Source organism: Pseudophryne corroboree, chromosome 5 (genome assembly GCF_028390025.1).
Source record: "Pseudophryne corroboree isolate aPseCor3 chromosome 5, aPseCor3.hap2, whole genome shotgun sequence".
NCBI lineage: Eukaryota > Metazoa > Chordata > Amphibia > Anura > Myobatrachidae > Pseudophryne > Pseudophryne corroboree.
The window spans coordinates 276,195,190-276,221,496 of NC_086448.1; the positions used below are offsets into that span (position 1 = coordinate 276,195,190).

At 46.7% G+C, this 26,307-nt stretch overlaps 1 protein-coding gene across 1 annotated transcript in view; it reads left to right on the plus strand.

The window, feature by feature from the left end:
* ATP2C1 (ATPase secretory pathway Ca2+ transporting 1) overlaps nucleotides 1-26,307 on the plus strand; it is a 288,376-nt gene that overhangs the window by 41,024 nt on the left and 221,045 nt on the right. The window contains exon 2 of the mRNA XM_063922357.1: nucleotides 25,916-26,026. Within this exon, the coding sequence (XP_063778427.1) occupies nucleotides 25,916-26,026 (111 nt within the window). The remainder of the gene's footprint in view (nucleotides 1-25,915; nucleotides 26,027-26,307) is intronic.

Consider the following 26,307-nt stretch of genomic DNA (forward strand, 5'->3'; position numbering starts at 1 on the left):
GTCATCACAATGCAAGATAATATCCTGTATACCAGGAATGTTGCATATTGTGTTTCAACAAAATATGGTTATTCTTAATAAAAATCTTGCATGCCCTGCACATTTTACTTTTATGCAAAGCTAAAATTGTTTTACATTATCATTGTAATTGAAACCTTGTAAGCCAGAGTTTCCCAAACTCTATTACAGTCCAGGTTTTAAGGATATTCATTATTGAGTATAGGCGACTTAACTAGTACCTCAGTCAATTTGATTTAACCATCTAGTCTGGAGCATGCCTATACTTAAAACCTGGACTGTAATTGCAGAGTTTTAAACCATTCAAATTCCCAGTATTCAGGGCTTCTGTGGGCAGCAAAGTTGCTGCTCTGATGGTATCAGCTTTACAGCTTGCGCAGTGCCTGAAGTTATGCACTGCTTAGAAAGGCGCATTGTGTGGCACACCCAGTGCCGAGTTTCCTGCTTCCCTTGTGCTGTTCTGTGGTGGGATGCCATCCTAGGGCGTTCTTGCTCCCTGCTTTGTCTGTCTGTATTTCTGCATACGTGTATCCTAAAATGTGATCTGGGCTTTGTCAAATTCATAACCATAATCTGATGATTTGGCCAAAGCAGTTCTGTTTAGAAGCAGCTGTATTTAAGGATTAGCAATAAGTTCTACATGCATCGCCATGCTGGACAGTTGTTGGATTGGTCGGGTACTTGATCTGGAGGTTTTACTTTTATTTCTACAACTAAACAGCCCCCCCACCCCCCTTCCCTTCCCTTCCATAAAACCCTTAACAGATGGGGGTTCTCACATATTTCTATGCTTAATTCTTTAGTATCAGATGAGCCCTGTTCATTAGATGTCTAAATATACTGGTACAGGCAGACTAAGCAAATGTTACAGTAAATCATTCATACAAATTGTGCTCTGGCTTTGTTGCATGTTCATTTTGCTGGCATGTCTGCAGGAGCACATTGATCAGTGATGACTTTGGTTGGTTGTTCAGGAGCACAAGTAACCATACAGCCAGATTTGCTGGTGTTTCCCAAGCAACGCTGAGGTCATTTTGATGTAGAATGCTGAGCAAAGTGCAGCAATCTGTAGGCTTAACATTCCAAGTTCAAGAGAAAAAGACCATTAGCTCCTGTCTAGGTTCCTTTAGTGTCTATTGTTTGTGTTGCTGAGCAAACAAGTGTTCACACTTGGCCATTCTTTATGCAAACACCAGGGGTAGGGTTGTCAACTTTCATTTATAGTAGTTAGAATTGCACCTCTCAAATTGAAGTTGATTAGGATACCTTGCATATTGGCAAACTATTTACTTATTCTTGGCTAAAGGTGTTGGCTAAAATAGTGCTGTCAAAACACTTCCATCATAAGGCTACGTGCGTACTCGAGGCCCATACACACTGGAATATTTTTTCACATATATGAGCGATAACAGTTGTGAATGATCAGATTGTAATAGTGTGTACACAGCAAACGATGTGCACACCCGCGGTCTTTGAAGCAGGTCGTCAGTCTTCTATGCATGCAGCTCAATCCTAGCTGAGCACATTGTTTGACGTTCAGATCATTTGTAAAATCCTCATTGTGTACACACTCAATATCATTTGTTAGGGAGTTCAAGGGAAATCAATAATCTTCCAAATTGTTCATCTTTCACTTCTTTCAAGTCTTCTAGTGTGTAGGGGCTTTATGTAAACAGAAAATAAAAATTGCATCAAACATGAATGAATGTATTTGTATCTGCTTTTTAACTTTCCATAAATTGCAGTGCTTTTTAGACCCAATGAAAGATGGCTTACATTTGTGTTGAACAAGGTAATGTCCTGTTTAACCACTTTTTTTTTTTTTTTTTTTTTAAGAATAATAAAATCTCTGCATTTTTAGACATGTCTAAGTTTTGAGTAACCTACATCAGTGGTTCTCTAACTCTGTCCTCAGGACCCCAAATAGCTCACGTTTTCCATGTCGCCTAGCAGGTGCACAGGTGTATTCATTACTCACTGACACATTTAAAAAAAAAAACCTACAGGTGGAGCAAATTATTTCATTTGCAATTTCTGTGAGGAGACCTGGAAAACATGAACTGTTTGGGGTCCTGAGGACTGAGTTTGAGAACCTGTGTGCTACATGAAAGCATTGTGGTTTTTATGTATTTTGCTGACTCTTCATGCATGAAAAAACTAGCATACATCGGTGACACATGGGGAGAAAAAGCTATTTAAATATTGTAGCGACTAAAACTAGCATTATAGTTAACTATAATGCTACAGGTATTTTGTTACATTTACGCTTTATATTGCCTTAATCCTTATTACACAGCTTCAAAACTAAGTATATCCTATACTTATTGTAATACTATTCACCGCTTATGCCACAACTTCTTGTAACATATTCCGCCCTTTGTCATACGAGTATGCACTGTTCCGTGTTGGGACTTGATAAACAAGCTTTTCAGGATTGCATTGTATGTGCAATAATTTGTAGGACAGGTATGGACCTCTAATGATCATGGTGACTAGCTGCAGCGTGATGCAATTTTGCATCTCCTTAGTATTGACCCTCATGTTGACGACACTGGCCTAAAGCTTATGTTGACATATTTTATTGGTAATAAAAATGTCAACAGATTGTATGAATTTTCTAACCGAGGTACTCGATGGACAATTGTCTTTTTTCAACCTCAGATACTATGTAACTATGTAACCAAGTGTCCTCTTCTACAGCTGTAACCGTGATTTGTAAGTACATATGGTAAGGACTGTTTCCGTAAATGTTGCAGCTGCTAAAGAGCGTTTGACTTCCACATACCTCCCAACATGACCCTCTACAACAGGCATTCCCAACCATGGTCCTCAAGGCACACTAATAGTGCAGGTTTTAGTGATATCCAGGCTGCAGCACAGATAGTTAAATCAAAATAACTGAGCTACTAATGAAGTCACCTGTGTTCAAGCCTGGATATCACTAAAACCTGCACTGTTAGTGTGCCTTGAGGACCGTGGTTGGGAATGCCTGCTCTACAGGAGGGACAGAATGCTCTGTTCCTGCATTTACCTCTTAATTTATGACTGTCACCTGTGCTGACTTGCATCTTTATCCATTCACCTGTTCAACACAGGTGCAAGCAATCATACATTAAAAAAAAAGTCTAGGAGCAGAGAATTCTGTCCCTCCTGGAGAGGGTCATGTTGGAAGGTATGCTTCCACCGACTTCCATTATCCAACAGAAACTCTGAATCCATCCGTCATTATGAAATTAGTTATAAAAATATAAACGACACCAACACATTTGCATAAATTTGGTGTAGTTAGAGGGTGGCAAAGAAACAACCCATTCAAAATATCTTTAGCTACACTTGTAAGTGCTACATATGTGTCCCTGGTTAGTAATTGATCTCACAAAATCCAAGTAAGCCATAATTGATATTCAGAGATATCTCTCTCTATCTCTCTAATATATTTAATTGTATTGAATGAAAATGTGTTTACCTCTTTTCATATGGTACAAGAAGGCTGTGTGTGTAAGTAACATTATAACATATTTGTATCTAATATTTTGTTTGGCAGTGAATGGATGTAGGTCCTTCCCAAGTGGGATCCGGCATTGGAGACTCTACTACCTCTTTCTGCTGGCTTCCAGACCTGGCATACTGCAGTGTCTGTTGCCATAGCGGAGGTGGAGGCAGCGCCGGGAGATGAGCTCATCTCAGTGCCCCCTCTCCCTATCCTGTAAACAGGTCCCGGATCGTCTCGTCCCGGGAATCCGTTTACAGAGCCACTGACCCGGTATTCAACCCGGGAATAACACTGCTTTTAACCCATGTTGAATTACCGGATCAGGCGATCCGGGAAATCGGACATGGCGCTTTCACACCGCACACTGACCCGTGTTGACCCGGCAATATGCCAGGTCGATACCGGGTTATTTGTCCGGTGTGTGAGGGGTATGAGTGGCATGGTACATAACTAATGGAGATGCAGTGTAACCTGCTCGTTGTCTGGAGGCAGGTATTGGATTGTGCAGTTCTTGTCTGAGGGGCTGGTAGGACCGGTGACTGGAATGGATGCTTGAATCCAGTGCTAGCTGTTATAGTAAGAAGGGACGCTATGAGTTGCGGTTGTTTAGTTGAACGTGTGTATGAAAGGCTGTTGGTGGCAGATGCTTCTTGTATTAGTCTATATGTTTTCCTTGCAATGGGGTCGATTCAATTCGGCAACTTATGAATAGCGCCGGGAATTAGCTCCCGACGTTATTCAATTCAGCTGCTAGTTACCCGCAATTGTCGGGAATTCTTCTCTCATCCCCGGGGGATGAGAGAAGAAAACCGACAAAAGTGCTGCCCTCGCCCAGCGCGAGGCTGATTCTGTCAGGAATCAGCATCGCCGCGGGTAGTTAAGTCGGAGAATGCCCGTTCTCCCGACAAAACTACCTGTTAAGTCGGCGAGAACGGGCATTCACCGACTTAACTTTAGCTGAATTGAATAGCGCCGGGAGCTAATTCCCGGCGCTATTCATAAGTTGCCGAATTGAATCGACCCCAATGTTTGCCTCCGTGTGCAACTAATTTTTTTACACCAATAAAAAGTGTATAGCTCCAGTGAATGTCATTTTCAGGCTCCTGTGGAGTAAGTTATAAATGTTGGTGAGCAGTTTCCTAACTCTGGTGCTTTGTAGGATAAAAATCCTCTTCAGCTGCACGCGATAGTCTCCAGTGTTTATTAGAGAACAGTTTGTTTTGGGTTTTTCTCTAACGTCCTGGGGGATACTGGGAAACGGAGTTACCATGGGGGGGGGGGGGGGGGTAGATCGGGTCCATTGGAGCCTGGCACTTTCATAAATCCATTAGTGTGTGCTGGCTCCTCCCAGCTATGCCCCTCCTGCAGACTCTGTTTAGGAAAATGTGCCCATGGAGCCGAGTGCTTTACTCGGGAAATTCAGAGCGTTTTCTTCAGAAAGTTTATTTTAGTATATTTTCAGGCAGCACTGGCTGGCACCAGTCTGCCTGCATCGTGGGTCTTAGAGGGGGTGGGGGGGGGAGGTACTGAACCAACTTCCTATGGAGTTAATGGTTAGTATCCCCTCTGACAGGACGTTCGCTCCTGAGGCGCTGTTTCACATACCGGCAGCATGCCACCACCCCTAACAGATGCCGAAGGTGCGGTGAGTACAGGCGCTGGGGTCCCGGTGGAAATGGCAGCATAAGGGTGCGACTGTCACTCGGCTGTGGTCTGAGGTGCCTGCTGTGGACACCCCCACTGGCTCTAGCCTTAAAAGGGGTTTCTCTATCGTCCTAGTGGATGCTGGGGTTCCTGAAAGGACCATGGGGAATAGCGGCTCCGCAGGAGACAGGGCACAAAAAGTAAAGCTTTTCCAGATCAGGTGGTGTGCACTGGCTCCTCCCCCTATGACCCTCCTCCAGACTCCAGTTAGATTTTTGTGCCCGGCCGAGAAGGGTGCAATCTAGGTGGCTCTCCTAAAGAGCTGCTTAGAAAAAGTTTAGCTAGGTTTTTTATTTTACAGTGATTCCTGCTGGCAACAGGATCACTGCAGCGAGGGACTGAGGGGAGAAGGAGTCAACTCACCTGCGTGCAGGATGGATTGGCTTCTTGGCTACTGGACATCAAGCTCCAGAGGGACGATCACAGGTACAGCCTGGATGGTCACCGGAGCCGCGCCGCCGGCCCCCTTGCAGATGCTGAAGTCAGAAGAGGTCCAGAATCGGCGGCTGAAGACTCCTGCAGTCTTCTAAAGGTAGCGCACAGCACTGCAGCTGTGCGCCATTTTCCTCTCAGCACACTTCACACGCGGTCACTGAGGGTGCAGGGCGCTGGGGGGGGGCGCCCTGGGAGGCAAATGTAACCTATATAAAGGCTAAAAATACCTCACATATAGCCCCTAGAGGCTATATGGAGATATTTAACCCCTGCCTGATTTCTCTAAATAGCGGGAGACGAGCCCGCCAGAAAAGGGGCGGGGCCTATCTCCTCAGCACACGGCGCCATTTCCTCTCACAGCTCCGCTGGTCAGGACGGCTCCCAAGTCTCTCCCCTGCACTGCACTACAGAAACAGGGTAAAACAGAGAGGGGGGGGCAAATTTATGGCGATATTTTGATATAACAAAGCAGCTATAAGGGAGCACTTATTATAAGGCTATCCCTGATATATATATATAGCGCTTTTGGTGTGTGCTGGCAAACTCTCCCTCTGTCTCCCCAAAGGGCTAGTGGGTCCTGTCTTCGTTAGGAGCATTCCCTGTGTGTCTGCTGTGTGTCGGTACGTGTGTGTCGACATGTATGAGGACGATATTGGTGTGGAGGCGGAGCAATTGCCAAATATGAGGATGTCACCCCCTAGGGAGTCGACACCAGAATGGATGCCTTTATTTATGGAACTACGGGATAGTGTCAACACGCTAAAGCAGTCGTTTGACGACATGAGGCGGCCGGACAATCAATTAGTGCCTGTCCAGGCGACTCAAACACCGTCAAGGGCTGTGAAACGCCCTTTGCCTCAGTCGGTCGACACAGACCCAGACGCAGGCACTGACTCCAGTGGTGACGGTGACGAATCAACCGTATTTTCCAGTAGGGCCACACGTTATATGATTTTGGCAATGAAGGAGGCGTTACATTTAGCTGATACTACAGGTACCACTAAACAGGGTATTATGTGGGGTGTGAAAAAACTACCTATAGTTTTTCCTGAATCAGAAGAATTAAATGACGTGTGTAATGAAGCGTGGGTTGCCCCTGATAAAAAGCTGATAATTTCAAAGAAATTATTGGCATTATACCCTTTCCCGCCAGAGGTTAGGGAGCGCTGGGAAACACCTCCTAGGGTGGACAAGGCGCTAACACGCTTATCTAAACAAGTGGCGTTACCCTCTCCTGAGACGGCCGCACTTAAAGATCCATCAGATAGGAGGATGGAAAATATCCAAAAAAGTATATACACACATGCAGGTGTTATACTACGACCAGCTGTAGCGACTGCCTGGATGGGCAGTGCTGGGGTAGTTTGGTCAGAGTCCCTGATTGAAAATATTGATACCCTGGACAGGGACAATATTTTACTGTCGTTAGAACAAATAAAGGATGCATTTCTTTATATGCGTGATGCACAGAGGGATATCTGCACACTGGCATCACGGGTAAGTGCTATGTCCATTTCGGCCAGAAGAGCTTTATGGACGCGACCGTGGACAGGCGATGCGGATTCAAAACGGCATATGGAAGTTTTGCCGTATAAAGGGGAGGAGTTATTTGGAGTCGGTCTATCAGATTTGGTGGCCACGGCTACAGCCGGGAAATCCACCTTTCTACCTCAAGTCACTCCCCAACAGAAAAAGGCACCGACTTTTCAACCGCAGCCCTTTCGTTCCTTTAAAAATAAGAGAGCAAAGGGCTATTCATATCTGCCACGAGGCAGAGGTCGAGGGAAGAGACAGCAACACGCAGCTCCTTCCCAGGAACAGAAGCCCTCCCCGGCTTCTACAAAAGCCTCAGCATGACGCTGGGGCTTCTCAAGCGGACTCGGGGACGGTGGGCGGTCGTCTCAAAAATTACAGCGCGCAGTGGGCTCACTCGCAGGTAGATCCCTGGATCCTGCAGATAATATCTCAAGGGTACAGGTTGGAATTAGAGACAGATCCACCTCGCCGTTTCCTGAAGTCTGCTTTACCAACGTCCCCCTCCGAAAGGGAGACGGTTTTGGAAGCCATTCACAAGCTGTACTCTCAGCAGGTGATAGTCAAGGTACCTCTTCTACAACAAGGGAAGGGGTATTATTCCACTCTTTTTGTGGTACCGAAGCCGGATGGCTCGGTAAGGCCTATTCTAAATCTGAAGTCCTTGAACCTGTACATAAAGAAGTTCAAGTTCAAGATGGAGTCACTCAGAGCAGTGATAGCGAACCTGGAAGAGGGGGACTTTATGGTATCCTTGGACATCAAGGATGCGTATCTCCACGTTCCAATTTACCCCTCACACCAGGGGTACCTCAGGTTAGTTGTACAAAACTGTCACTATCAGTTTCAGACGCTGCCGTTCGGATTGTCCACGGCACCTCGGATCTTTACAAAGGTAATGGCCGAGATGATGATTCTTCTTCGAAGAAAAGGCATATTAATTATCCCATACTTGGACGATCTCCTAATAAGGGCAAGGTCCAGAGAACAGCTAGAGATGGGATTAGCACTGTCTCAAGAAGTGCTAAAACAGCACGGGTGGATTCTGAATATTCCAAAATCCCAGTTAATGCCGACAACTCGTCTGCTGTTCCTAGGGATGATTCTGGACACGGTTCAGAAAAAGGTTTTTCTCCCGGAGGAAAAAGCCAAGGAGTTATCCGAGCTTGTCAGGAACCTCCTAAAACCAGGAAAGGTGTCTGTACATCAATGCACAAGAGTCCTGGGAAAAATGGTGGCTTCTTACGAAGCAATTCCATTCGGCAGATTCCACGCAAGAATTTTCCAAAGGGATCTGTTGGACAAATGGTCAGGGTCGCATCTTCAGATGCACCTACGGATAACCCTGTCTCCAAGGACAAGGGTGTCTCTTCTGTGGTGGTTGCAGAGTCCTCATCTATTGGAGGGCCGCAGATTCGGCATACAGGATTGGATCCTGGTGACCACGGACGCCAGCCTGAGAGGCTGGGGAGCAGTCACACAAGGAAGAAACTTCCAGGGAGTATGGACGAGTCTGGAAACGTCTCTTCACATAAACATTCTGGAACTAAGAGCAATATACAATGCTCTAAGCCAGGCAGAACCGCTGCTTCAGGGAAAACCGGTGTTGATCCAGTCGGACAACATCACGGCAGTCGCCCATGTGAACAGACAGGGCGGCACAAGGAGCAGGAGTGCAATGGCAGAAGCTGCAAGGATTCTTCGCTGGGCAGAGAATCATGTGATAGCACTGTCAGCAGTGTTCATCCCGGGAGTGGACAACTGGGAAGCAGACTTCCTCAGCAGACACGATCTTCACCCGGGAGAGTGGGGACTTCATCCAGAAGTCTTCCACATGCTGGTAACCCGTTGGGAAAGACCAATGGTGGACATAATGGCGTCTCGCCTCAACAAAAAACTGGACAGGTATTGCGCCAGGTCAAGAGATCCGCAGGCAATAGCTGTGGACGCGCTGGTAACGCCTTGGGTGTACCGGTCGGTGTATGTGTTTCCTCCTCTGCCTCTCATACCAAAAGTATTGAGAATTATACGGCAAAGAGGCGTAAGAACGATACTAGTGGTTCCGGATTGGCCAAGAAGGACTTGGTACCCGGAACTTCAAGAGATGATCACGGAAGATCCGTGGCCTCTACCTCTAAGGAGGGACTTGCTTCAGCAGGGTCCCTGTCTGTTTCAAGACTTACCGCGGCTGCGTTTGACGGCATGGCGGTTGAACGCCGGATTCTAAAGGAAAAAGGCATGCCGGAAGAAGTCATTCCTACTTTGATTAAAGCAAGGAAGGAAGTAACCGTGCAACATTATCACCGAATTTGGCGAAAATATGTTGCGTGGTGCGAAGATCGGAGTGCTCCGACGGAGGAATTTCAACTGGGTCGATTCCTACATTTCCTGCAATCAGGATTGTCTATGGGTCTCAAATTGGGATCTATTAAGGTTCAAATTTCGGCCCTGTCGATTTTCTTTCAAAAAGAATTGGCTTCAGTCCCTGAAGTCCAGACCTTTGTTAAGGGAGTGCTGCATATACAGCCTCCTGTGGTGCCTCCAGTGGCACCGTGGGATCTCAATGTGGTTTTGGACTTTCTAAAATCTCATTGGTTTGAACCACTAAATAAGGTGGATTTGAAATATCTCACTTGGAAAGTGACCATGCTTCTAGCCCTGGCTTCTGCCAGGAGAGTATCAGAATTGGCAGCTTTATCTTACAAAAGCCCATATCTGATTTTCCATTCGGACAGGGCAGAACTGCGGACTCGTCCGCATTTTCTCCCTAAGGTGGTGTCAGCATTTCATCTGAACCAGCCTATTGTAGTGCCTGCGGCTACAAGTGACTTGGAGGACTCCAAGTTACTGGACGTTGTCAGAGCATTAAAAATATATATTGCAAGGACAGCTGGAGTCAGAAAATCTGACTCGTTGTTTATATTGTATGCACCCAACAAGATGGGTGCTCCTGCGTCTAAGCAGACGATTGCTCGTTGGATCTGTAGCACAATCCAACTTGCACATTCTGTGGCAGGCCTGCCACAGCCTAAATCTGTAAAGGCCCACTCCACAAGGAAGGTGGGCTCATCTTGGGCGGCTGCCCGAGGGGTCTCGGCATTACAACTTTGCCGAGCAGCTACGTGGTCAGGGGAGAACACGTTTGTAAAATTTTACAAATTTGATACTCTGGCTAAGGAGGACCTGGAGTTCTCTCATTCGGTGCTGCAGAGTCATCCGCACTCTCCCGCCCGTTTGGGAGCTTTGGTATAATCCCCATGGTCCTTTCAGGAACCCCAGCATCCACTAGGACGATAGAGAAAATAAGATTTTACTTACCGATAAATCTATTTCTCGGAGTCCGTAGTGGATGCTGGGCGCCCATCCCAAGTGCGGATTATCTGCATAAATTGTACATAGTTATTGTTAACTAATTCGGGTTATTGTTGAAGGAAGCCATCTTTCAGAGGCTCCGCTGTTATCATACTGTTAACTGGGTTTAGATCACAGGTTGTACGGTGTTATTGGTGTGGCTGGTATGAGTCTTACCCGGGATTCAAAATCCTCCCTTATTGTGTACGCTCGTCCGGGCACAGTACCTAACTGGAGTCTGGAGGAGGGTCATAGGGGGAGGAGCCAGTGCACACCACCTGATCTGGAAAAGCTTTACTTTTTGTGCCCTGTCTCCTGCGGAGCCGCTATTCCCCATGGTCCTTTCAGGAACCCCAGCATCCACTACGGACTCCGAGAAATAGATTTATCGGTAAGTAAAATCTTATTTTTTACCCCATTTTAGCCATAAAGTACAATGCCAGGATAAATATTCATAGGGTCGGCGCACCACTATGGGGCGGGGCTTCCTAGAGAGTGGGACCAGCGGTTCAGAGGCGCCATTCCAGCGGCTCCTAACTACAGGCGGCACACTGCTCCTCCACAAACCCTGTTAAAATCGCTATATATGATACCAGGGGGATTATAGAAAGGGGGAAGCATATAATTGTAAAGGAAACCAGCTGCCTTATCGCAGGCTCTGGTTCATGCCCAGAAGAGCACTGCTTTGACTGTGTGGCATTGTGTACTGGTCTTTCTGCTGCGGGGTACACTGGGCTCCACAAGGATAGCCATTGGGGTGTAGAGTAGGATCTTGATCCGAGGCACCAACAGGCTCAAAGCTTTGACTGTTCCCAGAATGCACAGCGCCGCATCCTCTATTACCCCGCCTCCCTGCACAGGAGCTCAGTTTTGTAGTTTTTGCTGCAGTAAGCAGGCACTTAACAGAGGGGCTGCTCCAGGCAGCCCTAAGAAGAGCTTTTTTTCTGAGGAAAAAAGTGAAGACTTCAAGGGCAGCAGCAGTGTTACATGTCAGTGGGCATTCACGGCTGCAGCTCCGGCTTTCCCCAGCGGCGCTGTACATTCCCGAGCCCTGGTTGCCGGGTAACTACAGCAGGAGGCTCCGGTTTTCTTCTCAGTCAAGCACACACGGCTGGGGCTCTCCAGGATCGCGTGGCCGCACTTCGGGAGGTGGTGAGTAGTGATGAGCGGATTCGGTTTTACTCTGTTCTCAAAACCGAATCTTATTGGCTCACTGATGTCACGTGTTTTGGATAGCCAATAAGATTCGGTTTTGAGAACCGAGTAAAACCGAATCCGCTCATCACTAGTGGTGAGTGGGTCCCGCTTGCGGGACCCGGTCTTTATCGCGATCCGGCGCGGTCAGTGGGAGGCGGGGCGCGCGCGCGCTGATGGTGGACACTGTGGCAGTACAGGCGATCCCACTAGATCACCAGGGCATGGGTGCAGGTCAGGTTTTCTCTCTAAACCATTTTCAGTAGCCCTCAGTACCTGGTGGTTTTGCCAGCAGGGGGATAAGGCTTAGACCTGAAGCCCCTCCCCCCAGCCCTAGGGTGCCATTTCCTGCAAATGTTCCCGCCCTGGAGCTGCATATCTGTCTCTCCCTCACTCCCTGTCAGTGTCTGGGCGCCATTATCTCTCCGCTTCACTGTTCCTGGGGCTGCTTGGGCAAATCCTCCTGTGTAAAGCCGCCTGGTTGTCAGTGCTGTGACTTTACATGACACTTAAGTATTCTACCCGCCTTTTTAGACCGTTCTAGTTAAGAAAGAGTGCATTTAGTCAGGGTTTTCTAGTACAATTACCCTGTGATATACATCCAGTTCTTACTGTGCAGTTATATCTATTGACTACATAGATATATATATATATATATATATATATATATATATATATATATATATATATATATATATATAATATGTATATATATGCTAGTCTAGTGCAGTATTATTGTTAGTAATAACCTCTGCATTGTACAAACTGTGACTATCTGTGTGTGCATTAGCTAGCTGAGTGGTGTCCATTTCGTGTCTTTCACTCAACTTGCTATCCCTATATTCTATAACCTGATGGGGCTTGGTGCGTCAGGTTTTATATTGATATAGGATTTTCACAAAGATATACTTTAATACGTATTTTTCTCTGTAATTTAGTCACCATATCTCTCCTTTATCTCTGCTAGTGCTAACTACACTGCGCAGGGGTTTGGGTAAGAGGTATTGTGCTGCTGCTGCCAATTATACGGTGTTACCTGATACTGCAAGTTATATCATGTCTGCTTCTGAGGGTAACGGTTCTGGGGCTGAACACACTGCCGGTGTTGCTGAAGCCGCAGATCCTTGTGAGGAAAATATTGCAGCTGTGGGCTCTAGTTCTGGGGGCTCCTTGCCCCCCAGTGGGACTGTGGCAACGGAGGTACGTAATGACCCACTGTGGGCCGCTTTTTCCACGCTTCTACATATGCTAGTTAATAAACACCCCCTATGGGACCCCCTATGCCGGTACAACCGTATGTGGTCCCTGCAGCTAACCCGCCGTGGGTGGACGATTTATCTGCTCAATTGAAGAAGTTGAACCAGTCCCTGACTACTAAAAAGTCTGACCATCGCTCGCCTAAGTCCAAGGGGTCCTCTAAGCGAGCTCTGGTCTCCTCACAATCCACTGCTGTCACTGACACCTCGTCTGATGAAGACGGCACTTACACTGACCCCACAGGTTCTAACTCAGATACTGCTGATGGGGAGGGTAGTTCACATGCGGATGTTCCTGATCTTTTGGAGGCTATTAAATTAATTCTACAGATTACGGATGATCCAGAGCCATCCGTCCCTCCTAAGAATCTAGATAGGTTCAAGCGTCAGAAGGTGGTTAAACAAGTTTTACCTCACTCTGACCACCTAGTGGATATACTTCAGGAACCCTGGGAAAACCCGGGTACGAAGTTTGTGCCTCAAAAGAAGATGCTGGCTCGCTATCTCCTCGCACCAGAGCTGTCTAAGAATTGGGAAACGCCTCCTCTAGTAGACTCACATGTGGCTAGGATGGTGGTTTCCTCAGCTCTACCTGTCACTACCGTCACGTCTCTAAAAGAGCCTACGGATTAACGTGTGGAGGGTTGTCTGAAAGCGATTTACACCCTCACGGGTGCTGCACAAAGGCCCACTATTGCAGCAACATGGGCTGCAGAGGCTATTGAAGCATGGGCCTTAGAGTTAGAAGCTGAAATATCTTCTGACCATGCAAGACAATGCTTGTCATATATTGTCACAGCTTCTTGCTATATTAAAGAGGTGGCTTCTGATGCCTGTATCCTAGCAGCCAAGGCCTCTACTAAGTCAGTCCTGGCTCGCCCGATATTGGGGCTGAGATTCTGGTCTGTGGATTTGAACTCTAGAAAAACCCTGGAGGTACTCCTTTTCAAGGGTAGATATTCTGTTTGGGAAGGACTTAAATAAGATAGTGGCTGACTTGGCTACTGCCAAAACTGCTTGTCTGCCAAGTACCGCTCCTTCTGTGTCGAAGGCTAAAGGTACTTCCTTTCGCCCCTTTCGTCTTTCAGGTAAAGCAAAAGGTCAGGCATATACAACAAGCAGGCCCGCACTTCCAAACCTGGTAAGCCAAAGCCCAAAAGAGCCTGGGCGGCCCGTCAGCCAGCTTCCAAGGCCGATAAGCCTGCTGCATGACGGGGCGGGCCTCCCCCTGGGGGGATCCCAGGGTGGGGGGCCGGCTTCTAGGGTATATCCAGGAATGGTTGAAGACCACTTCAGATGCCTGGGTACGGGAAGTCGTCACTCGAGGTTACGCCATAGCCTTCCAAAACTGACCCCCTCATCGATTTTGCTGGACAGACGTCCTGTTGGACCAGACAAAGGCAAACACTCTACATTCGGTGGTACAGACCCTCCTGGATACAGGAGTCGTAGTACAGGTGCCTCTTGCGCAGAGGGGCCGGGGGTACTATTCTCCGCTGTTTCTAGTCCCGAAACCGAATGGGTCCTCCCGGCCCATTCTCAACCTCAAGGCATTGAACAGGTTTGTGAGTGTTTCTAAGTTCCGTATGGAAACCCTTCACTCTAAAGTTCTGGCCTTAGAACCTGGGGACTACATGGTCTCCCTGGATATACAGGATGCTTACCTGCATATTCCTATAGCAGTGTCACATCAGCAATACCTGAGGTTTGCTATTGGCAACCTCCATTACCAGTTTCGGGCGTTACCTTTTGGTTTAACAACGGCTCCGTGAGTCTTCACCAAAGTCATGGCGGTGATGACGGTGGTACTCTACCGTCAAGGGGTCAGGATACTGCCGTGTCTGGACGACTTGTTAATCCTGGCAAATTCCCCAGAACTTCTCTTACGTCATCTAGATATGACGGTCCGGTTTCTACAAGCCCACGGGTGGCTCATCAACTGGAAGAAATCCTCCCTAGTCCCTGCTCAGAGCATGGTGCATCTGGGAGCGCTATTGGACACTCACATCCATAGGTTGTTCTTGTGTCAGGAGAAAGTCCTGAAGCTTCAGGACAGGATTAGTTGCTTCCTTTCTCGTCCGCAAGTGTCGATACATTCGGCGATGCAGGTGCTGGGCCTCATGGTGTCAGCATTTGAGTGGAGTATGCTCAATTCCGTTCTTGCCCCCTCCAGAGGCTGATTCTAGCCAAGTGGGACGGCCTGCCTCACCGGATCAGGTCTCAAATGATCTCATTGACTCCAGAGGTCCGTCTGTCACTGCTCTAGTGGCTCCAGGACCAACAGTTGTACAGGGGCCGTTCCTTCTGGATATCCAACTGGGTCCTGCTGACGACAGATGCCAGTCTAATAGGTTGCGGCGTGATGCTGGAGCAACACTCCCTTCAGGGTCGGTGGACCAAGGAGGAGTCCTTCCTCTCAATCAACATTCTGGAATTGCGGGCGGTCTTCAATGCATTGAACCTAGCCCAGCATTTAATTCAGAACCGTCCTGTTCAGGTGCAATCGGACAACGCCACCACAGTGGCTTACATAAATCATTAAGGCGGCACTCGAAGCCGTTAGGCAATGAAGGAAGTCTCACGGATTCTACATTGGGAGGAATGCAATCTTCATTCCGGGAGTCCTGAATTGGGAAGCGGACTTTCTCAGTCGTCAGGACGTACATGCCGGCGAGTGGGGCCTCCATCCAGAAGTGTTTCAACTCCTAGTGGAAAGGTGGGGCCTTCCAGACATAGATCTGATGGCGTCTCAACACAATCACAAGGTTCCGGTCTTCGGAGCAAGGACAAGGGATCCTCAAGCAGCATTCGTGGATGCGCTGGCGGTGCCGTGGAGGTTTCGGCTGCCGTACGTGTTCCCTCCGGTGTCACTCCTGCCCAGGATAATTCGGAAGTTCAAGCAAGAAAAAGGAATTCTGCTTCTCATAGCTCCAGCGTGGCCCAGACGGCACTGGTTCTCAGACATGCAAGGCCTATCGTCAGAGCGTCCAATTCTACTTCCACAACGCCCAGACCTCCTCGTTCAGGGCCCCTGTGTCTACCAGGACCTAGCCCGACTATCTTTGAAGGCGTGGCTCTTGAAGCTTCCGTCTTGAGGGCTAAAGGGTTTTCTGCTTAAGGGTTTTCTGAGGCGGTCATTCAAACTATGTTGTGGGACCGGAAACCTGCTTCTGCTCGGATTTACTATAGGGTCTGGCATTCTTACTTTGTTTGGTGCGCATCTAACAATTATGCCGCTTCCAAGTTTAGTACGGCCAAGTTGTTGGCTTTTCTTCAGCAGGGCCTGGACTTAGGCCTGCGTCTGGCCTCCCTCAAGGTTCATATTTCTGCCTTGTCGGTGTGGTTTCAGAGAAAAATTGCGACCTTACCTGATGTGCATACCTTTACTCAGTGTGTGTTGCGTATCCAACCTCCCTATGTCCCGCCTGTGGCTCCTTGGGACTAGTCAGTGGTTTTGGAGGCGTTACAAGAGTCTCCGTTTGAACCTCTTGGTTCAGCTGATCTTAAGTGGCTTTCCCTTAAGGTGGTGTTTCTGCTGGCTATTGCTTCAGCTAGAAGAGTGTCGGATTTGGGTGCCTTGTCCTGTAGTTCCCCATATCTGATATTTCACCGTGACCGGGCGGTTCTTAGGACTCAGCCCGGATATTTACCTAAGGTGGTTTCCTCGTTCCACCTTAACCAGGAGATTGTGGTTCCGGCACTTGTTTCTCCTGATCTGTCTCCCAAAGAGAGGTCTTTGGATGGTGGTACGGGCTCTCCGTATCTATGTGAAGAGAACTGCTTCTATTAGGAAATCTGATTCTCTCTTTGTACTGTTTGGATTTCACAAACGTGGCTGGCCTGCTCACAAGCAGACTTTGGCCAGATGGATTAGAATGGTGATTGCACATGTTTATGTGAAGGCTGGTCTGTCGGCTCCTGCTCACATTACGGCCCATTCTACTCGGTCTGTTGGACATTCTTGGGCGGCCCGCCGTGGTGCGACCCTTGAACAATTGTGCAAGGCGGCTACGTGGTCCTCAGTGAACACGTTCATAAGGTTCTATGCCTTCGATACTGCTGCTTCCCAGGATGCTTTCTTTGGACGCCGGGTTCTTCTGCCCGCTACAGTGCGTCTCCTCCCATAAGGAACTGCTTTAGGTCATCCCCAATGTCTATCCTTGTGGAGCCCAGTGTACCCCGCAGCAGAAAACGAGATTTATGGTAAGAACTTGCCTTTGTTAAATCTCTTTCTGCGAGGTACACTGGGCTCCACAAGGCGCCCACCCTGACGCTCTTAACTTCTTTGGGTTGGTATGGCATTAGCCGCTGACACTTCTCTTGTCGTGAGAGTGTGGTGTATGTGGCTACTAACCGTTGTCGTCTTTCTTCCTGCTACTGCATTGGGCTGGTTAACTAAAAACTGAGCTCCTGTGCAGGGAGGCGGGGTTATAGAGGAGGTAGCGCTGTGCATTCTGGGAACAGTCAAAGGTTTGAGCCTGTTGGTGCCTCGGATCAAGATCCTACTCTACACCCCAGTGTCTATCCTTGTGGAGCCCAGTGTACCTCGCAGAAAGAGATTTAACAAAGGTAAGTTCTTACCATAAATCTCGTTTTCCCTCTCTCTTCTACTCCATTCAGATGTCTGGTGTTTGTGTTATTTCACTTATATATTGTGTGTTATTTCACTGAACTATGTTATTTCACCTAAACTGTGTTTGGGTTCTGCTGTATCAAAATGTCTGGCAAAATGGCCGCATGTCCCTCATGCAACACAAAGTTTTTCTCTTCACCGGTGGTAGCATTGCTGTGTATTCCTTTCTCTCACATAGGAAGTAGTACTCAGGAGGTACAATGGTTGGTCTCTTTTTAGGGGACTTCTAACCAATGTTAATTTGGCTACTGCCAGATAAGTAAAACAGATTATAAATATCTGTGGAAATGATGCTGACCACAGACTGGCTCCTCGGCTCCCCCTGCTGGTCTCTCATAAACGCGCACACACACACATGTACTCCATTCTGACTCTGAAAATGACATGCCAGATATGGGAGAGGGTCAAGTGAAAGCAGACACTGTTGACAATACTTGTCTCCTGCTGTAGAAGCCCTACTATGAGGAGACTGAACCTGACGAGGAGTTTTTAATGTAAAATCAAAATCTATGGCCACTTTTCCCGTCTCAAGGGAATTTAACACACTTTTTCAGGAAGTGTGGGTTCATCCTAAAAAGACATTTTCAAACCCCAAAGCGGTGCTGCATTACTTCCTGTTTCCCCTAAGGATAGGAAGGTATGCGAAAAACCTTTGATTGTGGACACCTCAGTGTCCAGGCTGTAATGTTACATTATATTACCTGTCACTCTGAAAGACTCGGCTGGCCGTAAAATTGAGATTACACTCAAATCTATTTACACAGCTGTGGGCGTCGCACAGAGGCCCTCCATTGCCTGCGGATGGATCACTAGGGCCATGGCTAAGTAGTCTGGTAATATAACTGAAGGGTTTTACATAAGTCTCAGGAGGATATCCTGACGCTACTGCAACATATCCAAAATGCTGCTAACTTCATGAGTGAGGCGCTCAAGGAAATATAGCCAGGGAACGGGCATTAAGGATACCTGGCAGTCTCCGCTCACAGAGCTCTGTGACTGTGACAATGGAGCGGATGCTTAGTCCAAGAAATGTGTGGTAAATCTTCCTTTTACAGGGGATGCTTTGCTTGGGGACAAACTAAACAAGTTGATTTCTAAAGCAACGGCAGGTAAATCTACCTATCTGCGGTCTGCTGTGCCTCCAACTAGACGTCCCTATCCTGGCCCCTCTCTACAGTCCTATCGTGTGGCAAGGTTTAGGGGCAGGGCCAGAGGTGCCTCAGATGTGGCCATAGCTACTAGAGGGAAATCCCGAAAACCAGCAGCTGCTCGGTCTCTGGATCAGGCCTCTGGATCCTCCTCCACTAAGCCCTCTGCGTGAGGGTTGGCCCAGGCTGCAGGGGGATTTTAGGTGGGTGAGCAATTACAATATTTTACCAAGGTATGGGAGAACACCTGCCAGGACCCTTGGGAGAGGGACCTTGTTTCCCAGGGTTACCGGTTGGAATTTCATGTACTCCCTCCTCTGAGATTCTTCAGGTCAAGCTTGCCAGCTTCACCTGTAGCAAGAGTTACCTTATAGGATGCCATTTAATAGCTGCTACAAATGCACGTTTTGTTACAGTCCTCCCTCTGTTATGATAAAGCTAACTATCTTATTACATTCACTATAAAATGGGTAAGAGACTCAGTACGCAATTGGCGTATGGGGTACCGTAAGGGTACGCACTTAGCGTAGCAGACGCTTAGCCGTGGTCGAGACGCACATGCGACACGCTCGCTCACAACTTAACGCGTGGTGTCGAGCACGCTATAGGCGGCCGACTACCGTAATGCTATGCTACTAGCGTAGCATACGCTCGTGACCACGAGGAGAACACGAGCGGCGCAGACGCTCACAGGATGACACTCGGTAAACCTTGTATGCAACACAGTGAATGATTGAGTTTGTACTGTAAACCTTGGTTTTGTAATGTGAGCACAATGCAATGCTAATTAACCTCTATTGTATGAAAGCCTCTTGAGCGATTGAGACACTCTGAATACTCTCAGCAATGTAATAAACACACAATACCTTGCTAAGGTTCCAACACCTTTACTAACAATATCTAGCTATGTAAAAGTTAAAGCAGTTAACAGTTCATACACTACAGGCTAACATCAATATCTAAGCAGGCTTACTACACATAAATATACAATATCGTCACAATCTTATACAATAACAGAGAGAGAGAATATGGCAAATACAAACAGATTTTAGAATGGTTACAGAGAATAACTTACACACACTGGGGAATGATCGCTGCGCAGCTCTGGTACCAGCTCCGAGTTAGTCAAGATGATAACCGTTTGTGGAGAGAAGACTGGGCTGGCCAGGCTGGCTGTCCTTATATACACTGCGTACAGTATACTACAAAAGGACCTACAATCTCATTGTTCATTGGACACAGGAATGTCTCCTCGCATCATAACAAAAGGTCATAGGTTAGTTTGAACAGGTGGGCTGTGACTATATCAAACTGCTCAGGTGGGAGGGAATCTGAGAATTCCCGCCGCATGGATAATGAACCGCAAATATAGTAAATGTCCAGAAACTACTGATAGCCATAACTATACGCAGGAGCGATTAATCTTTACCTAACCAGCACCGGATTGTTTCTAATAAAATGTTCTTTAGTTGGGTACCAAACACAACTGCTCAAACCCTGTCTGACCCTTCGTACCATGAAAAGAGGAATTTCTCTGTCCAGCGACCAGTTACATTAAACAAACTTACAGTCATTATTAAGGGGAACATTATCTATAAAACATACTATTTGGTTTTATTAGTTAACGTTTGAGTCGCCCGCTAGACGCACACAAACTCTACCGTAAATGCACATACCACGCGCTCGAGCGCATGGCCGAGGAGGCGCCATCACGCAGCTGCGAGTATCCGCACGCACGGGAGAGAATGTGCACGTGCAGCAGGCACGCGCATGCGGTGAATATATGGCAACGTGTAGCATGATATTTTTCCGACTTTGACAGTTACAAAACAGATGGGTTTATTCACTGTTCATGGTATCGAAACCAAACGGTTTGGTGCGGCCGATCTTGAACCTTAAATCCCTAAATCCCTTTAGGGTATTCAAGTTCAGGATGGAATCTCTACAAGCAGTGGTCTCTGGCCTGGAGGAAGGGAAATTCCTGGTATTTCTGGATATCAGGGATGCATAGCTGCACATCCCAATATGGCCTCCTCATCAGGCTTATCTCAGATTCGCTATACACGACCACCAGTTCCAGGCCTTGCCCTGTGGCCTCTCCAGGGCTCCAAGGGTTTTCACAAAAATAATGGTGGAAATGTTGCTGCATAGTTCCTTACTTGGACGTTCTCCTTATAAAGGCAGTGTCCAGGGAGAATCTGTTGCACAGCATCAACTTGACCACTTGTCTTCTTACAGACCATGGATGGATCCTAGCCTTCCAGGAGTCTCGCATGGAACCGACACAAAGACTTCAGTTCCTGGGAATGATCCTGGACACAGTGTCTCAGAGAGTATCCCTCCCTATGGACAAAGCCACGACGATTCAGGCTATGGTCCACTCTGCACCTAGACCCCACAAGGTCACAGAACACCTTTCCATACACCTGCTAGGCTAGATGGTGGCCTCCTACGCGGCAATCCAGTACGGCGGGTTCCATGCCCGTCCATTCCAACTGGATCCACAAGTGGTCAGGGTCTCGCCTGCACATGCTCAAAAGAATATCACTGTCACCAAGAGCAAGAACAGGTCTCTCCCATAGTGGAAGGTCGGAGTTTCGGAACCCAGTCTTGGATTCTGTTAACGGTTGCCAGCCTCCACGGTTGGGGGAGCTGTGACCCAGTGAGCCCAGTTCCAGTGAAGATGGTCGAGTCAGGAATCCTTGCTTCCAATAAATTTTCTGGAACTCTGGGCAATTTACAATGCTCTTCTGCAGGCCTCCTATCTTCTCCGAAATCAAGCCATACAGGTGCAGTCGGACAACGCCGCGGGGATGGCGTACATAAAACGTCAGAGAGAAACAAGAAGCAGGGCCGCAATGCGAGAAGTCTCAAGGATACTCCTCTGGGCGGAAGCCATTTCAAGGGCCATTTCGGCTGTGTTTATTCCGGGAGTGGAAAACTGGGAAGCAGACTTCCTCAGCAGGCACGTACTCTATCTGGGGGAATAGGGCCTTCCACCCTCAGGTGTTAAAACAGCTGGTTCACCGATGGGGCTGTCCACAGATAGACATGAGGGCTTCTCATCTCAAGAAGAAGCTGCATCGCTACTGTTCTAGGACGAGGGATCCGCAGGCTCTGACGGCACCGTGGACTTGCCAGTTCGTGTATCTGTGCCCTCCGATCCTCTCATTCCCAGAGTTCTAAAAAGACTCAAAAGGGGAAAATGTTCAGGCAATTCTAATTGCCCGGTTTGGCCTCGCCAAGCCTGCTATGCGGACCTCCTGACCAAGTCTGTCGAAGAGCCCTGGCCTCTACCTCTTCTCAAGGATCTTCTTCAGCAAGGGCCGTTCATCTTTCCAGACTTACCACGGCTACATTTGACGGCTTGGATGTTGAGAGGGAGATTCTAGCCAGAAAGGTTCTTCCCTCCAGGGTTATTTCAACTATGGTACAGGCCCGTAAGGTGGTCACGTCTAAGCATTACCATCGTATCTGGAAGAAATATATTTCTTGGTGTAAAGGTAGAGGTTATTCTGCTGTGGAATTTCGACTGGGCAGGTTTCTGCTTTTCCTGCAAGCAGGTGTGAATTTGGGCCTACGGTTAGGCTCCATCAAGATTCAGATATCGGTTCTCTCCATCTTCTTCCAGAAACAGCTGGCTATACATCCTGAAGTACAGGCATGCTTGAAGGGCGTTCTTTGCATTCAACAGCCCTTAGTTCCTCCCACGGCCCCTTGGGATCTCATTGTGGTGCTGACCTTTCTCCAGTCGGACTGGTTTGAACCTCTTCATAGAGTGGACTTGAAATATCTTACTTGGAAGACTGTCATGTTGCTGACATTGGCCTCTGCAAGGTGTGTGTCTGAATTGGGGGCCTTATCCTATAAGAGGTCTTATTTGATATTTCGTGAGGATAGGGCGGAACTCGGGACTCGCCCACAATTTTTGCCAAAGGTGGTTTCAGCTTTTCACATTAATCAACCGATAGTGGTTCCTGTGATGTCGGACACATCAGTTGCTCCAAAGTCCTTGGATGTGTTTGGGCTTTGAAGATTTACATCAAGATGACGGCACGTAATAGGAAATCTGACTCCCTCTTTGTCCTTTTTATAATGCTGCCAAGATTGGATGTCCTGCTTCTAAGCAGTCCATTGCTCGTTGGCTCAGGTTGACTATTCAGCAGGCCTATTCTTCAGCAGCATTTCCGCTGCCGAGTTCTGTTCAGGCCCATTCCACTAGGTCAGTGGGTTCTTCTTGGGCGGCTTCCCGTGGCGTCTTGGCCTTGCAGTTGTGCCGAGCTGCTCCTTGGGCGGGTTCGAACACTTTTTTTGTCAAATTCTACAAGTTCGATACCTTGGCTACTGAGGACCTTCAGTTGGTTGCGCGGTTTTACAGGGGTCTTAGCACTCTTCCACCTGTTCTGGGAGCTTTGGTACTTCCCCATGGTAACTACATTTCCCAGTATCCCCTAGGACATTAGAGAAAATAGGAATTTAATACCTACTGGTAATTCCTTTTCTCTTAGTCTGTAGGGGATACTGGGCGCCCGCCTCAGTGTTTCGTTTCCTGCTTACCTGATTGTAAGTTTCTTTGTTGGGTCTGCTGTTGCTGTGCTTGTTCCTAGTTTTGTTAGCGTTGCTATCCTTTATTTTGGGTAGCACTGCTACCTTTTGTTGTTGTGTGTGTTGGTTCGTTACCTCACCGCTGTATACGTTTTCTATCCTTCTCTCAAAGTATGTCCGTCTCCTCAGGGCACAGTTTTCTTAGACTGAGTCTGCAAGAGGGGCATAGAGGAGCCAGCACACACTAATGATTTCTTAAAGTGCCAGGCTCCAATGGACCCAATCTGTACCACCCATGGTTACTACATTTCCCAGTATCCCCTACGGACTACAAGAAAAGGAATTACCGGTAGGTATTAAATTCCTATTTTTTATTTTATTTTTTTATTGAAAAAACCAACAACATCCGTGTAGGTTTCTGTTTGCGTGTATTCTTGCAAGCCTCCTTTAGTCATCCTGATTGCTACGTATAAACCTTACTCTTCGGTTTGTTTGATTTGACAGCGAGTGCTGGGAACCAGTTTCCCTTGTTATGGCAGTGTATTCTTGTTACGTCAGTACAGGTTGGAGTAATTTTGCCACCTATATCACTTGCTGTTTCATAAGGAGAGGTAATGTATATAGAATCACTGTGTTTGTACTTGTTTCATCACTTCATGTTGTATAGCATTGCACTGCACAATGAATGATTAGAAGACAAAACTGTTTTGTGTTATGAATTATGTCTGATCCTTCAGTTTTGTGAATTATTTGATAAGATTTTAGAGATTGTACAGTTCTTACTTGTGTTCCTGAATATGTTGACAGTTTGTCGAATTAAAGGGTTGGTCTTTCACCAATGATTACGTGTACACAATGAATACTGGTGGTTTATACTAAATGCAGTCTCACCTATTGTGTATCATTGTATCCAAATACTTCATGTGCCTGGTGCTTCAGACTTGTACCAGTGGGCTTGAAAGTTTTCATTTGTGTGGAGACTGGTCTATAACTAACTGATGTGTTTAAAAGCAGGCTATTGGAGCGTTCATTTCTATTGTAATAGAAATGATGATCTCATCTATGCTATTTAAAGTTTTAAACTTACAATTCTGGCTCGGTATGTAGGTGCTGCAGTGTGGCTTACAGAGCAGGAAGTGCACAGGTTTGGATTATTTGCAACACCTTACTAGAGGGAACAACTACGGCTTTGTAAACTGAAGGATAGAGATATCTATCTATCTATCTATCTAATATCTATAATATATATATATATTCCACTCTAATCTACAGAAAAAATGGGAGCGCTCACCAGTCTTCAATCTGTATATGTTTTAATCAGACAATTAACATCAAGCACAGATAACGTTACATCAACGTTTCGGTCCCCCCGGGACCTTTGTATAAAACTGATATATGCATTTACCATATTTGTCTCTATAGCACTCTGGGAGGGATGCCACCATTGAAATAATGGAAATACAGTTGCTTACCAAAGCCTAGGAGTAGACTGGGACCTTTTTGTAAATAATATTTGATACATTGAGCAACTGCTATTCAATCAGTTTATTGGTCCATCACAGATCCACAGATGCATGTAAAGCTGGGCATACACGTGCACATAAAATGCCTGTCAGACCAACATGCACAGTATCTGGCAGCCTGACACCCAGCAGCTATCATGGGCATACACTGTGAGATATCTCAGTGTTTGGACACACAATATCTGCCCACCCTCCATGGTGAGGAGACATGTCTCCGTTATTCCTGAGTGAAGGAGAAGACTATAACATTCTCTTCCCACTATTATCTATTTAATTTCTTTAATGTTAAGTTATGAATATAGTCCAAATTCTGTTTGTAGAGCTATAACTACTGTATATGTTTAATTGAAACATTTTAAAACATCAGACAATACTGTAGTCTTCAATGAGCATGTACGAGAGTTATTGTACTACTTTTCCACCAAAAACCTGGGTCCCACACTGGTAATTGAACACTGTATAAAGCCGCATCACAGTGGCTTGAAACATTGTTACCACCGCAGGCTGGACCTGGGTTAGTGGCGGGTCTTCCCTCTACCGGAACTTGGAGATGACATCATCTCCAAGAACCATTGAGACTATTTACCATAGGCTTTTAGCGTGACCTAGGTTGGTTGACCCAGGTTGCCCTTTTACACCTCAGGCTTCCTGGGTTTGACCCTGGTAGCTACCAGGGTCGGATTCCCAGATAACTAGACCCGGGTTATTTTTCAGAGACCCTTTTACACTGAAACGCAACCCAGGTAAAACAAGCCATAACCCGGGTTATTGCAGCATTGGAAAAGAGGTATTAGTGATAGTAGAACTTGTCCCTGATGTTGCATCTTCCTGTTTTTAATTCAATGCAAAGATATAAACACACTGTGGTACAACAACCGTTCAGCTCTTTTTAGATCTTTATCGTTAACATATATCTAAGTTTGTAACCTTTTTAAAGTTTTTCAGGTGTTAATAGATCTTTTTTTCAGCTGCTCTTGCCTGTCCTTCATATTTTTATTTTTTAACTTTTTTAGATTGCTGCATTTTACTTTGTTTTTATTTTTTACTTTGTTAAATCTGAATCCTACCTTCAACTCTTTCAGGCGTCAACATTTCATAAAACATCTAACACTGAAAATGTTACAATGATTCCTGTGTTGACTTCGAAAAAAGCAAGTGAATTGCCAGTCACTGATGTTGCTTGGATTCTTAAGGTGAGCGAAGATAGCTAGTTTATTTAGTATCTGATGGGCTTATTCTCTTTGTGCCCAAAACAACATTGTCTCATTACATTATACTGGTATTATCAGCCACACGTGGATGAACATGTTCTGTATGCCGTAATTGTTGTTTTTCAAGGGTGCCCTTTTTCTGCTCAGTGCTGAACTAAATAAAGGTAATTAGAAAAAGTATAACTGCGTTTTAGAACTATCCATAGATATGCTGATTCTCATTTTGAACATATCTGCAGCATTGTGTGTTGAAATTTTACTGT